Below are 16,867 nucleotides of genomic sequence, written 5' to 3'. Positions count from 1 at the left end.
CTGCAGAGCTCCTTAAAAACATGGGTGAGGATGGAGTCATTTGGCTGCTGGAACTAATCGACATACTCTGAAATGGACAAATACCACCTGAAGACTGGAGAAGAGATCTAATATGCCCAATCTATAAAAAAGGTGACAAGACAAATTGCAGCAATTATAGAGGAATATCCCTAATGTCACACGCTTTTAAAGTATATGAAAGAATACTTGAAACCAGATTGAGAGGATATGTTGAACCAAAGCTGGGGGAATGGAAAAGTGGTTTTCGGCAAGGAAGAGGGACAACCGATATGATTTTCTCACTCAAGATGATATTCGAGAAAAGCTGGGAATGGAACAGGGACAGATATATTGCTTTTATAGACCTAGAAAAGGCTTTTGATAGAGTACCAAGAATGAAAATATGGGATGCCCTAAAAGACCCTTACTATGGAATCCCTGAGAAACTTATAAGAGCAATTTATAACACCTATCAAATCATCAAATCCAGAGTAAAAACAAATCAAGAGAATGAAGATTGGTTTGAAATTAAATCAGGAGTAAGACAGGGCAGCGTCCTTTCTCCACTTCTTTTTATATTGTTCCTAGACAATTGTATGAGGGAACGAGGCGAGGACGAAGCTGAAGATATGATCATCAACCTTCTGTATGCAGATGACCACGCAATGATAGCCCCCAACGCAGAAGCTCTCCAAGAAAACGTCAACAACTGGAATGCGATCCTAACAGCAAATGGAATGCGGATCAACAAGGATAAGACAGAGATTATGCACCTATCACGAACACCAAACAACGTAGATGTAGAATTAGAAGGTCATACATTGAAACAGTGTAGAAATTTCAAATACTTAGGAGTGGAGTTTTGTGACCAAAACGATCCAAAACTGGAAATAACTACCCGAGTTCAGAAATTCAGTAACAATTTGTATCTGCTCTACCCACAAATGAAAGACAGAAACATACCTCGCAAAGTGAAAACCATAATATACCTAGCTATTTTAAGACCAATATTGACTTATGGCCATGAATCATGGACATTAACATCAAGAACTAGAAGCCAACTCCAAGCAGCTGAAATGAAAGCCTTAAGACTCATAAAAGGTGTGACAAGACTGGATAGACTACGAAATGAAGATATTAGAAGAGAACTGGGAGTAGAGGGGATTCTGGATTTTGTGGAGAGAGGACAGCTTAGATGGTTTGGACATGTCAAAAGAATGGAGGAAGAGCGATATCCTGTAAGGTGTTTGGAATGGACACCAGAAGGAAGGAGACCGGTAGGAAGACCAAAACTGAGATGGCTACAAAACATAGAGAGAGGAGTAGAGAGGAGAGGCTTCAGTTTGTGGGAAAGTTGATGAGAGGAGGCTCTATGATGATCTCCAAGAATGGAGACAGTTCTTGAAGCAGGACGACTGACAGGCCTGGAGGCCTACCTGGCGTCTGGTGAGAAAGGTGAGATATATATATATATATATATATATATATATATATATATATATATATATATATATATATATATATATATAGGCCTATGTGTGTGTATATATATACACACACACACACACATATATATATATATATATATATATATATATATATATATATATATATATATATATATATATATATATATATATAAGCCATTATCCTCAAACAACATGTAGCTCCTGAGATTAAACAAAAAACTATTTACTGCTGATTCGTGGATTGATTCTACGTGCAGTAAAAATGTCCAAACATTAGTTGGTTTATAAACCTTCATAGAATGCTAACGAACTTATTAAAAAATCCGCGCTGCGCCGCCAAAACAAAAGAAATTTTCTTTAACTGTTAATGGAATGACATTGGCTTCTTTCCGTCTCTCTCTAGGTTTAGGTGCAGAACTCGAATAGCTTTCTGAGTGGCCCGGGTTCAAATCACAGACCGGACGAGAGTAGTGATAGTGATGGGTGCGTTTCTAAAAATCGAGTTTGCATCTGTTCACCTGAGGGACACCGGCGACCATTTTGAGTCACAGAGAGAGAGAGAGAGAGAGAGAGAGAGAGAGAGAGAGAGAGAGAGAGAGAGAAGGAATGGAAAAATGGAAGCGAGTGTCTGGTGCCGTCAAAAAACGGAGATCATCGACGACGTAAGCCTTATGCCATGAGGGTGAAACATGCAGAAGGTATTCAAAAGATTCTTTCTCTAATATTCCCCGACACAACCACGTTCATTTAATCAAACTCCCAAACTATTACACTAAACCGCATGATGAACAAAGGATGGTGTTAGAGATACAATCCAACACACATATACATACAGTGTATATATATATATATATATATATATATATATATATATATATATATATATATATATATATATATATATATATATATATATATATATATATATATATATTATAGAGAGAGAGAGAGAGAGAGAGAGAGAGAGAGAGAGAGAGAGAGAGAGAGAGAGAGAGTCATCATAACATTATCAATGTACTTCCCACCTGAAAAATCACTGAAGCTTAAGTCTAAGAAACCCATCTTTAAATCTTAGCCTTTAACACCAATTTAACTTTGTTTTATTCTTTTATATATAAGTGTAAATTATCTAATTGAACAAACCTGTGTAAAATACTTTTTACTCGACAAAAATACAAGAAAATACAATTAGGCCTACGGTTTATCTTTTGGTTGTTTTACAAGATTCGCTGCTGCACTAAAATCATTCCTGTTCTTAACTAATTAAATTTTTTACTTTAGGCAAGAAGCAGGTTTAATAATAAGTGACTTCTCAAAACCGTTTTTCTACAGTTTTTGGATATAAATGTAATTCTACGAAACATAACCTAACTTTCTCACTTAGAGATACTCGCTTGACTCTTGGTCTAGATACAGTAATGCCTTGAAGAAGTCGAACGCCTTCAATCCAGAGACGTAAGCAGATGAGGTCGGATGGAATACTTCAAGCTCTGACTGTTTTCCAGCTTCCTTTCTGCGTAGACAGAAGTTAAAGGTCTGTATAGATAGGTTTTAAGATTTAGTTTCAAATAACCATTTCCTCGAAAAGTGCTAACGACAAATTTGTCAGGTTGACGAAAAAGTATTGATTTTCTCAAGTATCCTCGCGATCAGTTCGACCAGCATCTCTCTCTCTCTCTCTCTCTCTCTCTCTCTCTCTCTCTCTCTCTCTCTCTCTTACTACTACAAATAAAGTGTTTTTTATGAATTGCTATAATCAGACGTGTAATGAAAGTGTATGGCATTCATTCCGCTATTAGTCTTATTACGAAACATCGGTTTTATATCATGATTGTGGATAATGTATAAGCCTAGTTCCGAAAGTTTTGCTCTGCCACATCATGTGTTCCATTTCTTAATGTTATTATAAGAATATGAAGGATAAATCTATGATTAAATTGAATGTTAGTCGAAGTGAAATCGTTCTAGCTCATGAATAATAAAAAAGCAGAGAATGAAGTTGAATGTCTCAAACCAACATCTGTTTAAGCTAACAGTATGATCATGTAATGAATCGAATTATCACTCTTATTCGAAGCCTTTTAAAAATGTTTCTTATCACATTTTAGTAGTTTCTGTTGTGACTCAAACGATAACCTTTAATATAAAAGTGGAACAATGCTTTAACACTGCCCGTGGAAAGGGAAATAAATAAGGTTCCAAAGAGAATTCAGATCATGAAGCGCTGTTGTACAAGAACTTCCAAACCTTTTATGAGCAGCGTAGGTTGATGATACATACAATTAGAGTAATTTAAAAGTATCAAGGTTTCAGACTTAAAGGCATACGGATAAACAGGATTTATGTTCAAATACTTATTGATAATTTGAAAATCAAATACGTTAGGCCTAGTCCTCTTACCTCGAGTAGAAAATGAGTTTAGACTAAGCTTAGATCAAGTCACGAAAAGTCTACTAAAGTTATGTTCATAACTTTGCATGAAAGGTCTAGCACTTCTAGACTCTTGTTGTCTACCTGCCATTCAACTCTCCTCTTACAAGACCTAATGTTACTTTTTTCCCATTACTAAGCTAACATTACTTTCGTGGGAGCCGAATTCTGCAACATGAATTTTGTTTTCAGGGTTGTGGAAGCCTATTGGAAACGTCCCTGCCTGCCGATCTCCAAGACTGGGGTTCGAGTCCCGCTCAAGCTCGATTTTCATGTATTGTCTTCAACCTCACCATCTCTGTCAGCTAAGGATAGTTGTCTAGGGGAGCCTAAAGGTCTACCTGCTGAGTCATCAGCAGCCACTGCCTTGCTCTCCCTGGTCCTAGCTTGGGTGGAGAGGGGGTTGGGCGCAGATCATATGTATACAGTATATGGTCAGTCTCTAAGGCATTGTCACTGCCCTTTGCCTCTACCATTCATAAGCGACATTTAAACCTTTAAACTGGCTGAAACGAAAACGTTAGATTCCGTGAAACCTTTTGTAATTTCGTTGGTCTGACTGACACTCGCTGGTGTCGGTTTGTCAGTAACCTAAACAAAATCACATTATCACCTTCGCAAGAAGATTATATTTTGATAGGCGTGTACTTATTTAGCTACTTAGGTTTGTATGTTGTTTTTTAAAAGGTCAAAAAAGGATTCTTGCTATAGGTTTAAAGATCACTCATGAATGACAGGGTCAAGGGACAGTGACATTGCCCTATCAAGCAGGATAATGCCCAAGAGACTGACCATATACACATATGATCAACGCCCAAGACCCGCTCTTCACCCAAGCAAGGGCCAAGGAGGGCCAGGCAATGGCTACTGATGATTCAGCAGATAGACCTGTAGCCTCCTCCAAAACCCCCATCCTTAGCTCACAAGGATGGTGAGGTTGCAGCGACCAAAAAACTAACAAGTTTGAGCGGGACTCGAACCTCAATCTGGCGTTCACCAGTCAGGGACGTTACTACATCTGCCACCACAAGCTGGTCAATGTGAAAAGTCTGTTAACCATATCGTGGTCAATTATTATCCGATTTGCATAAAAATAGTACCATAAATGTGCATAATTCAATTGCTTAATTTGTGATATGCAACATGATCAAGGTCAAGGTCACAAAAAAGTAAAAACCGTTTTTTTCGATATCGTGGTCGAATTTCTTGAATTATGGTGTGATGATTGGTCATGATCCAAGGACAAATTGATTAGATTTGGGAGTGATTGGTCAAAAGTCAAGGTAACGAGAAGGAAAAAAAAAAGTATTCTTACTAAATCATGGTCAATTTCTATTTGACTTGCATGAAAGTCGTGGCAACTTGTGCATGAAATATTTTGTGGTGATATATACTGTGTATATATATATATATATATATATATATATATATATATATATATATATATATATATATATATATATATATATATATATATATTGCAAATAAGTAGGCATATATTTGAAATGGACATTGCATTTATATAGGGAATACTAAATCTAACACCTATCTTGGCAGTTCTAACCGAATGAAAATTGGAAATGATTTACTTGAATTTTTTAACTAATAAATTATCCTATCCATTCACAGGTGAATCAAATTATCAACGGGGCTAAGTTGTATAAAAAAGAGCGAAAAAACCACTCCAGTGAATTTCCCATTCAAGAAGGGTTTTCTTCAAATCGAAAGGTATGTTCTTGATTTGTAATCTTAAACGAGTTACTCTATTAGGCAATTAACTACGACTACTTAATTGCTGATATTTCGTGCTCAAGCTTAAAGGGAAGCTGGTTCTTCCACCGAGTAATCTTGAGTAATTTCCTTCTGAAAATCATAAGCTTGTATACAAAAACCTAGACATGGGGACAAGGGAGGGGGAATTGGCAACCAAGCCCAACTGGAGCCGGTTCCAAGCCCTCATAAATAGCGAGATTTGGTGTAAGAAACATATTCCACTGAAAACTAATATGTTAAAGCCTAATAAGCAATGAACCAAAATGTGGAACGATATTGTGCTAGATCGTACTCAGTGGACAAAACGCCACACTGATACTTCGCCCGTGACTCTGTGACTGGACTAGGGTTACTATAGTGTCCTGAGCGAGTGCAACCAAATAAGTTAGGTTAAATGGGTATTAGAGTGTGACAGTTCTGTATTGGGTCCATGGCAAGGAAGGGAAAGGAAGTTGGCTGATCTCCCGAGGAAGATGAAGGTGGATTTTTTTGGTGTTCAGGTAACCATTGATGGAGAGATGATAAAGCAAGGAAACTTGGTGATGGATACAAGTTTTTGGTGGAGTGAATGCACATGGACGAAATGGAGTTGGGGTAGTTCTGTCATGGAAATAGAAGAAAACGGTGACGGAGCTGCATATGAGGAATGAACAAACCGTGATACTGAAGAGGCAGTTATATTATTAGTGCATATGCACCACAAGCTGGTTGGGTGCACAGAAGACACATTTTCAAAATGGCATGGGGACACCTAATTATTTATATGATAAGCGATTTATGCTTTTAGGTAAATAAAAGGACAGCCTTTGAGAGGAAAACAAGGTAGGTAATGAGTGTGGGAGCTTAAGCAAAGGTAAGGTTATATGATGAGGCTTATACACAACTGAGGAGAAAGAAATACCTCAAGAAGGTGCTGAAATTATTATTATTAAATAATTCAAAGTAAATATATACATATATATATATATATATATATATATATATATATATATATATATATATATATATATATATATATATATATATAAAGGCAACAGGACGAGACTTGATCCTAGTAGGGACAATATTAGGAGAGGAAGAATTGAAACTCATAAATAGCCTAATATAAAAGATCTTTGATCAAACGATGATACCAGATAAGTGGAGGAAATGGATGGATATTGATACCAATTTCCAAAGGGAAATGTGATGTCCGAGAGTGCAGTAATTATAGAGTTATTACATTCATGTCTTGCCCCTTGAATATATTCAAAAGAATAATCGATGCCACATTAAGAGAGGGAGTATAGTTAGGATGTGAATGCCTTGAATTTGTGAAGAGGTTTGAAATAGAAGGATGTCTATAGTAACGAGAAAGGACAGAATTAGACATAAGTAGATTAGACGGAAAACTAAAGGGGAGACAGTGATGATACGGACACTTACAAAAAAGTAGGAAGGCCATATTATTATTATTATTATTATTATTATTATTATTATTATTATTTTTATTATTATTATTATTATCCTTATTATTTATTGTTATTATTATTATTATTTTTGTTTTCTATTATTATTTATTATTATTATTATTATTATTATTATTATTATTATTATTATTATTGCTAGCTAAGCTACCACCCTAGCTGGAAAAGCAGGATGCTATAAGCCCAAGGGTTCCAACAGAAAAAAATAGCCCAGTGAGGAAAGGAGATAAGGAAATAAACTACGAGACAAGTTATGAACAATTAAAATGAAATATTCTACGAACAGTAACAACATCAACATAAATCTTTTATATATAAACTCTAAAAACTTCATAAAAAAAATTACCAAGAGGAGGAAAAATGATTGAATAGTGGGCTCTATATAGTGTACCCTCCAGCAGGAGAACTCTAACCTAAGAAAGTAGAAGACATGGTATATAAATAATGCTAAAGAGTTGGGGGTATAGGGTAGAAGGAAAGGAGGGAGACCGAAAAAGAGGCCTTCTCTGCGGCCTTTGAGAGGAAAGGGACTTGATGAAGCGGAAGCAAATCCCAGAATGAAAGCGCCTGATCAAAAACAACGACCCCGTATGGAAACGTGACTAAGCTGAGAACAAAAAGATGAGTAAATATGGAAAGCGTTGTTTAACTCCGGCTTGCATATGTTTTTATATCAACGCTAGTCAAGCATTTGTCAAAAGAGATTATGCACTTTACATAATTTCGCAAAACTATAATTCTAAGCTTCCTTACCTAATCATGATAGGTATAGTATAAGTACTTCGAAAAAAAAAATAACTTTTAGGGGTTTCTATGTTTAAACGCTTTGGAACGACATTAATTCATCAAAAAGAAACTAAGTTATGTTTGCCTAACAATTCCCTCTGTATAGTATATTGCAAGCATAACGGTAAGAAATAATTCGTTCATACGATGCCGTTGCTTCAGTCTGCAAAAAAAAAAAAAAAAAAAAAAAAAAAAAAAAAAAAAAAAACCACACATTTACAACGCAAAGCCCATGAGTATGTACTGTATACTTGTTAAACCGAAATATTGCACGTATATTAATTTTTGCATCATGGAAACTAATTAAACATTCTAGGTCAGAATATAAGTTAATTTTGTCCAACCATATTCCAAATCCGAATTCCTCTGCTCTATCACTGCATTAAGCAAAGTTCTCCTTATTCTTTTGCAGTCATTAAAATATCAAATATAGTATATATCTCATTATTCATTACATCAAGGAAATACATTCATTACAAAACGACGGATATGTTTAATACTCGGAAACTCATTAACGTAGCTCGTGCTCTGGCCGTGGCACGATCCTGGATCACTGACTTGTGGCTGGAAAGGCAAAGTAGACCAGTTCGACTAGAACAGATATGTTGGGGTGAACTGGCAGAATCTTCTTCTCTCCGGAGCTGCTGGGATCCAGGGTCTCCACGTCACACATGTATGATCATTAAGTAATATGGATTGACATCAATCACTCACTGCACGTTCTGATGTCAATCTTATGTATGGATGTATGGAATCCTTTTTCAAGATTGAAAAGCGTTTGCGCTGTTCCAATTTAGAACTAGATGATAATTGGTCCAATGATGATGCTTGACTGATAAACCACATCTGTATGTTGAGGTCCAAAATCATCTAAACAAAAAGGATGAACTCCAAGAAGACATTTTGTTATAAAAGAGGTTTCATTAGGATCATGCTTTCAGTTACATGAAAAAAAATTAATTCTGTAGTTTTAAATTGGAGGTGGCAATAATGGACACTTATAATGGGGTTAAAACAAACAACTACATGATACTGAAAAGGAAATGTTTATGAAAATTCATTTCCATATTGAAGACTTTGAACTACATAACTGAATGATTAAGCTTCTTTTGTCTGTCTTGGCAATGTTTCAAGATGCAGCTATTGTTTTTTTTTTTTTTTTTTTTATTTAAGGCACTTGATTCTTTTCTAGCCTTTCAGTAGATTATGATTTTATTTTCGATTTTTCTCACTATCATCATTATGAGTAGCAACAGCTCAGATGTAAGTAGTAATAGTAAATGTTTGTCTTCAGATACTTACCGTAAGTCATCCCTTATTTTTCTTCCAGATAAACCCTCAGTAGGTAACCATTTTGAGTTATCAGGATTTTGAGTGTGTTTGATCTCAGGACTCCTATTCCACAGTACCAGGCTACTTTCTTCACGTCTAGTTATCAGATTTCACTCTTATTCTGGAAAATGGACAGTCCTCATATCATTATGCTTCCTTTGGATGGTCCAATTAGTTTAGACAAGACTGTGGATCAGGTGTTGATGGAAAACCCAGATCAACCTATAGTCATAGCACCTTTGGAGGACCCGCTTGATAAATTCCAACACACTGGCCCTAGTATTACCTTATCTACGCAACAGTATGACGTTAAACATGAGGATCTAACTCGACAAGCATATATACCAGCCAGATTTCGTCAAGCTATGGTGACTTGTCCAGAAATACAAATAACTCATGTAGGTAAAATTGGTAAAAGAAAGCTCACAAGCTCTGAAAGATATACACCATACACCAAGAAAAGAAACACTGGTTATCAGAGTTGCAAGCCACTCAAGTCTTTGAGTGACAACTGTATGAAGTTCCCTAAGAACCTTTCAAGAAATGTTTATGCCTCAAGGGATTTACAGCAAAGGCCATCGACATCTGCAATAACTTTAGACGCCACCCGAAACGAAAAAAAGCAGCCTTGTATCCCCGCAAAATCAGCGCCTTCTCAAACTCTGATGTCCTCTGCAAAAGTGCAAAGATTTCATGAATCCGGATTTGTTGGTACAGAGAAAAGTTATAAAAGAAATAAACCATTTACTGAGAAAGGAGAGTCCAGTGCTGTGACTTTCAAGTATTCCAAGCCTTCTCTTGATGTTTCCAGAAATATTTCTGCAACTAAGAAAATACAGAAATTACAATCAACTTCTGCAATAACTTTCAAAGCCACCCAAGCATCAAAGGGACAGCTCAAGGCCCTAACAAAATCTTCTATAAGTAAACTGCTCACCAGCAAAAACAAGAAGGAATCAAAAACATACACAGAGGTCTCCTCACATACAACCAACGCTGAAAACCTTAACACAGAACTAGTGACTCCTCCAAACGTCATAAGAAATTTATACTCTCCCAAAGAAATAAAAGACCAGCCAATAACTCCGTCATTTTTCCCAGATTTATTTAACCTCCTGCAATCAAGTGAACAGCCAACATCTTCAGATATGATCACGAATTCATTTATCCCTCACACAACACAAAATCAGCACACTTCTTTTCATTCTGTTGCCAAAGATGTAAACTTGAATTCGGCACGTCAGGGTTCCCTTGCATCTTCCGTTGGTACCAGCAGTAATTTGATAGATCTTACACAACCAGAGAATCAAGCACCATCTACGTCCTTTAGAGACCTTTCCTCAGATATAAGGGGCTCTCCATTTTCATGCGGATACTCAGAAGCGCCTCAGTTTCAGGATAGGGACCCAATTAATCATTCGGAGCTTTGGAGATGCTTAGATACCCTAACTGCATCCCTCAAAGAAGATATGTCTGGAGAAAATGATTTTGAGACTATAGCACTGGATGAATATGGAAGTAAGAACTTTGGTAATGACAAAAGCTGATGATTAAAAAAAAGAAGAAAAAATGAGTATGAAAAGTTAGGCTAAACTATACTGCATAAACATTTAAATACTTAGGAAGAAAAACATACGTGCAAATGATGAGGTTAAAAGTCATAATTTGTTTGTTTCAGAGAGGAATACAATCTTGCACTGACTGTTGCAATACTTGTAATCTTTTCAAATGTTTAAATTGTTAACCTTTTTTATCATTTATTCTTTTAATTCTACGATGGAAATATCTATTGCCAACATTTACCAACAAAGGAATTTCTAATCTTATTTTTGAGAGAAATGTAAATCACTTATTATCAACTTGATGAATTATGTAATAAAACTAAGATATTTACAAGAAGCAAAATCTAACCTGTCAGTCATTTGTATGATAAAAATTGTAAACTTATCTTGACTTGATCATAAATATTTGTAAAAGAACTTATTGTGCTTTAATAATATAAAGACTCAATGAGCGAATAAGTACAGTATGTAAAGATATAAGTGAATATGTTTCACAAATGTATAACGCGTTGTGTTCCTTTTTCATTCAGTTTTCCAAAGGATATATTTCAAAAGTATTTTATGAAAAGCCTGGTAATATCGCATATGGTATATAGGCATGAATATACAGTTTGTATGCATATTTAAATAAAATACAATAAAATACTTAGTCTACTAATGTTTGAAGGGGAATATAAGAAAATCCTTAGTTTATGCATTTAAGTTTTATGTTATGTTCCCTAGTGTACTCATTCTTATCAATAAAACTATTCAAACTTTCCTCAGTATTTCATTATATGCTATATTACAATGTTTGAATGCCAAAGGTGAAATGTCACAATCCCTTAATTTATATAATGCTAATTTCTTATAATATACTAAACTCTGATTTAGTTAAGAACAGTTAGAAAATGTCAAGATATTATTTATCTCATATTTAATGGCCTAAATAAATTATATTAATGCATCTGTGGAGTCAATGATTTTACTTTTTTTCTAACAATCTATACTTTAATTCTATTCTGGGCGTTTCCCATATAATTTCATTTGTTTGTCAGTTCTGAAGGACTCCAACTGGAGCTAAATTGGTTGAAATCTATTAGAAGCGAGTCTTCAACATCGGACACATAATATATATATATATATATATATATATATATATATATATATATATATATATATATATATATATATATACAGTATATATATATAAATATGTATGTATGTGTATGTGTATGTGTGTGTATATATATATATATATATATATATATATATATATATATATATATATATATACATACACATATATATACATACAAATTTATATATATATATATATATATATATATATATATATGAATATATATATATATGCTCTGAATATTTTGAAAGGTTGCTTAATATTAAAGATAATAGGGAGGCAGATATAATTACTGTTGCAGGTATTGAGGTGCCAGTGATGGGAGATGAGAATGAGAGATATAAATGGGTTAAGGTGGTTTGGCCATGTAGAGAGATTGAAAAATGGCGGTCAGCTGAAAAGGGTGATGGCGGCAAGAATTGATAGGAGAAGTACAAGAGGAAGGCCAAGGTTTGGGAGGATGGATGGAGTGAAGAAAGCTTTGTGTGATAGGAGGATAGATATAAGGGAGGTAAAAGCAAACCTGAAATAAGGCCAGCGATTTTGACACAATTCCGATAGGCCCTCCTGCTTCCTCCAGTTGCTTTGGTGATCACTGAGGTAGCGCCTAAAGGAAATTCAGCATAAGAAGCTTCGTTGCCGTGGATAATGGGGGAGGGTGGGCTGTGGCAACCTAGAAGTACCAACCAAACTTTGTCAAATCCCATCAGGTCGGGAGGAACGAAGAGAAGAAAAATTGCCTTTGATTTTTTTCATGTCGGATACCACTCAAAATTTGGGAAGTGGCCTGGTAGATAGATAGGTAGTATACAGTATGTGGAGTTATGTATGTATGTACATAATACAACAAAACAGCCCTTTCTATTCCACTGAACGACAAAGGCCTTAGACATGTCCTTATTCATGTCTGGAGTCTGGCCAGTTTTCTTCATTATAATGGCCAGTGCGGATTGGTTGATGATGGAACACTTTTGTCTAATTGCTCTCAGCAAACCAACTTAACAAGAGTGGCCCTGACTAGTACAGCTTTGCTGATCATGGTGATAGACAAACCTTTTCACAGAGTTAAGGTATCCCCACTCAGTATAAATATCTATATCAGTTGTAGGATCCGATGTGGTAACGTCACACTAGCGTTATTCTAAAAGATGTGGGTTTGGGGGAACCTATAGGTCTATTTGCTGAGTCATCAGCAGCCATTGCTTGGCTCCCCCTTGGTCTTAGCTTGGGTGGAGAGGGGGCTTGGGCGCTGATCATATGTATATATGGTCAGTCTCTAGGACATTGTCCTGCTTAATAGGGCATTGTCACTGTCCCCTGGCTCTGCCATTCATGAGCGGCCTTTAAACCTTTAAAGTCGTGTTATTTAGAATAACGCTACTGCTAAAAATAGGATATTTGAGTTCCAAAATTACTCCTCCACGATGAGGACGAAAGCCATTACTTGATCCAGTCATCTTTCTTAAGATTAAAAATTGTAATTATGTGAAAGAAAAAAAGGAGGAAATTCTAAGTAAAAAGTAATTGATTAATTACCCTCAGTTAATTACTAGTGTTTTACATCACTCATCTTACGTAAATGTTCTTTAATATGATGAGCATTATTATTTTTGAGATGAGAGTCCTTCCATGACCCCTGTTTGCTTGAAAGTGGTGATTGAAAAATAACGAAGAAATTAAAGATTGTAATAAATGAATAACAAGCTCTCTGTAAACGATCATAAGAGATAAACCTACATGAAAGTTTTAATTAATAAAAAACTTATGTATAGAGTTTTTTTTAATCATAAATCAGGAATTTCTTTTTAGTGGTCGTGCCTCTGTAAGTACACACACGCACACACACACACACACACACACACACACACACACATATATATATATATATATATATATATATATATATATATATATATATATGTTTGTTGCTCTGTCCTCTTAGTTCTCTATTACCCCCGCTAAATTAATACACTAATATTTACTTTCCACTTTCTCCTCTTTGCAAACCTTGTAACTCTTGAACTGCTTTCAGTAGAATCTCTTCACTATCCTTCACTATCAGAACAGTAATATTTCGCGACACCAACTATTCCGCACCTCATTTCCCATCACTTTTTTGTCCATCTCAAAACTTCCCACTTAAATACACTGCCTTTTTTTCTGGCTTAGTGTAACTCCATCAATAAAGACATTGACAAGCATCAGAGATATAACATATCCTCGTTTTAAGACCTAATTTCCACCAGTCACTCAGCTTGTCTTCACAATACCATGCACGAACCACTTCTATCATCACGAATTTTAATTGCTCCCTAACAATAATGCCCCCTATTTTATTCTATCATTTGTATTTCCGAATTCCACAGATATCCCATAAGGATTGTTTTCCTTTGTTTTTCAAACTTTCTCATACATCCTCGTCTCAGACCTAATTTCCACCAGTCGCTCGTCTTGCTTTTCTGAATTCCACAGATGTCCCATACACACTGTTTCCCTTAGCTTTTCAAACTTTTCTCATAACTGTTCCACGCCAAACACTTAACCCACAAACACGCTACCTTTACTAAACCTACATTTTTTCCCATTATTTTGTCTGTCGCCGGTTGAGCATTATCCTCAAATGACATCCGACCACCAAAGTTCCCTGGTCTATTAAGCAATGTTATGAGCCCTACCACCGCCCCCCCCCCTACACACACACACTCATTCACGTTTGCAACGTAAGAATTATACTTTTCATCCATTCATGTGGAACCTTTTCCTCATCTATCCATACTTTACAAAAGTTGTTTAACCAGAGCACAATATTATCAGCAATGTATTGCAGCATATTACATGCACTCATACTGCATTAACTTTTCTCTCTGCATTAATTAACTGTGAACAGATAAAAAGTAATGAAGATTATACACATATCATGATATTTGCGTATAAATGTATTGGTAACCACAAAGAATCTATGGTTTAGATAAATAAAAATGAGATAACAACACTGCAGTTTTAAGATTAAAAAAGGCAAAATTGGTACCTCATCCTCACTGACACTACGAACAGGTAACTGAATCTACAAGAGATGAAGAGTGAGTGAGTGTAGTAGTAGTAGTAGTAGTAGTAGTAGTATTAGTTGTAGTAGTAAAATTAGCAGTTAAGGATGGTGTTCATTCCGGAAAAATATTGGACGTTAGAGAGCTAGAGAGGGAGAGTTCCGTACCTATACTGTAAAGGAAAATGTACGACCCTTTGCTGGCAGGAAATGTGTTCGATTTCAAGTCGATGCAGTGTATGTTATATCAATTTCCAATACCTAGACGCCTAATGCTGTGCCTTATATAATAGAATGAAATCTGCAACGAATTACTTAAATATTGAAATTGTATGAACAACAGAAGTGTTTGTAAATAACAGCCATCCAAATAAAGCGGAACAGCGCTGGGAAAGTAATGTATAATTTCCTGTTGTTGGAAATAACCAGGTTGAAAAAAAAAAAAAAATCACTGCCAGGAGTATCCGAACTAGGAATATCAAAATGACGAAATTATTATTAAAATACTTTTATCGATGGATTACTGAAAACAAAATAATCAGCACAAATTTTGCAGAAGATCGATCATCCAGCTAAAATTGTCCCCTGATACGACCTGGAACTTCAAATAGCAGAACAAGCAATGCACTGGAATATTCCTTATACCTTTATAAAAGCTGATGACTGCCTATTCAGGTAACAGAGGCATTGAAAAGCACACACGTAATTTACGGAAAGTTGGAAAGACGAGAGAAATGTTAGTTGCAATTTTGCAATGGCGATATGATCCTTTACATAACCCAGCTATAAATGCCTCCAACTTCTGGTATTTTTAACAGGTTTTCTTGATCTCTCTATATTATTCTCTATTCAAAATTCGACTCAGATTTAATCTATATCATTTCATAAAATAATCTTATTACCAATAATAATAACGATAATATAGATAATAACAACAACAGTAATAAGTAATAATAACAGTTACTAACAGACAAAAGTTCAAAGCAAGAAAATGAGGATTTATCAAAATGGAAAAGCAAACTGCATCATTTATTTTTTTATTATTATTTAATTTTAGAATTTTATATTAATGGCATTTCAAATGTTTTTACTATATCATTTTTGCATGTAGTATATCTATCCAACTATTCATTTATACATCGTTCAGTGCATATATATATATATATATATATATATATATATATATATATATATATATATATATATATATATATATATATATATATATATATATATATATATATATATATATATATATATATATATATATATATATACACATATATATATTGTATGTAATATATCAATGCATAATACCTTGACAACTTAAGATTTGCAGATAACATAGTTCTGTTTAGTGAATGATAAAAGGAATTGCAAAAGATGAAAAGAAAATTTTATTAGAAAAAAGCAAAAATGTAGGACTGAAAATGAATACGAGTGAAACTAAGATAATGTTCAATGAAAATGCAGACAACAAATAAGAGTAATGGAACAGCTTCTAGAGATAGTTAATGAATATATGTAAATAAGACAGACAGTGTTTCCCCAGACGTGAGCCTGGAATTAAACGAAGGATAAGCAAGGGGTGGAGAGCCTTTGGTTAACAAAATAAAATTAAGAAAAGTAAAATGCCCCATTCTCTAAAAAGAAAAGCATTTAATCAGATAGTCCTACTTGAACATTTATTACAAGGAGTCTTACGAGAGCTTCAGGACATGAGTTAGTTACAACTCAAAGACCTATGGAAAGAATAATGATGGGAATAACAATAACATACGAGTAAAGAATAACATGGATACGAGAGCAAACTTGAGCAGAACAAAAAATGAGAATAACAGATAAGAGAAGGTCAATAAGAATAACACAATGGATCCCAAGAGATT

General features: G+C 34.8%; 1 protein-coding gene across 2 annotated transcripts; it reads left to right on the top strand.

The window, feature by feature from the left end:
* The first annotated feature begins 2,870 nt into the window (after positions 1 to 2,870).
* Positions 2,871 to 11,644, top strand: LOC137657801 (uncharacterized). 2 transcript variants are annotated; one of them, XM_068392324.1, is made up of 3 exons: positions 2,871 to 3,003; positions 5,529 to 5,627; positions 9,255 to 11,643. In XM_068392324.1, the coding sequence occupies exon 3, from the start codon at positions 9,385 to 9,387 to the stop codon at positions 10,801 to 10,803; it is 1,419 nt and encodes a 472-aa protein (XP_068248425.1). In that variant the 5' UTR covers positions 2,871 to 3,003; positions 5,529 to 5,627; positions 9,255 to 9,384; the 3' UTR covers positions 10,804 to 11,643. The 2 variants fall into 2 exon arrangements, with proteins under 2 accessions (XP_068248425.1, XP_068248426.1); XM_068392325.1 differs by lacking the exon at positions 5,529 to 5,627 and having other exon boundaries at positions 2,883 to 3,003; positions 9,255 to 11,644.
* Positions 11,645 to 16,867: the final 5,223 nt, after the last annotated feature.

Source organism: Palaemon carinicauda, chromosome 18 (genome assembly GCF_036898095.1).
Source record: "Palaemon carinicauda isolate YSFRI2023 chromosome 18, ASM3689809v2, whole genome shotgun sequence".
NCBI lineage: Eukaryota > Metazoa > Arthropoda > Malacostraca > Decapoda > Palaemonidae > Palaemon > Palaemon carinicauda.
Note: the sequence above shows the minus strand (reverse complement) of the source record. Positions and strands in the feature narration are given on the sequence as shown.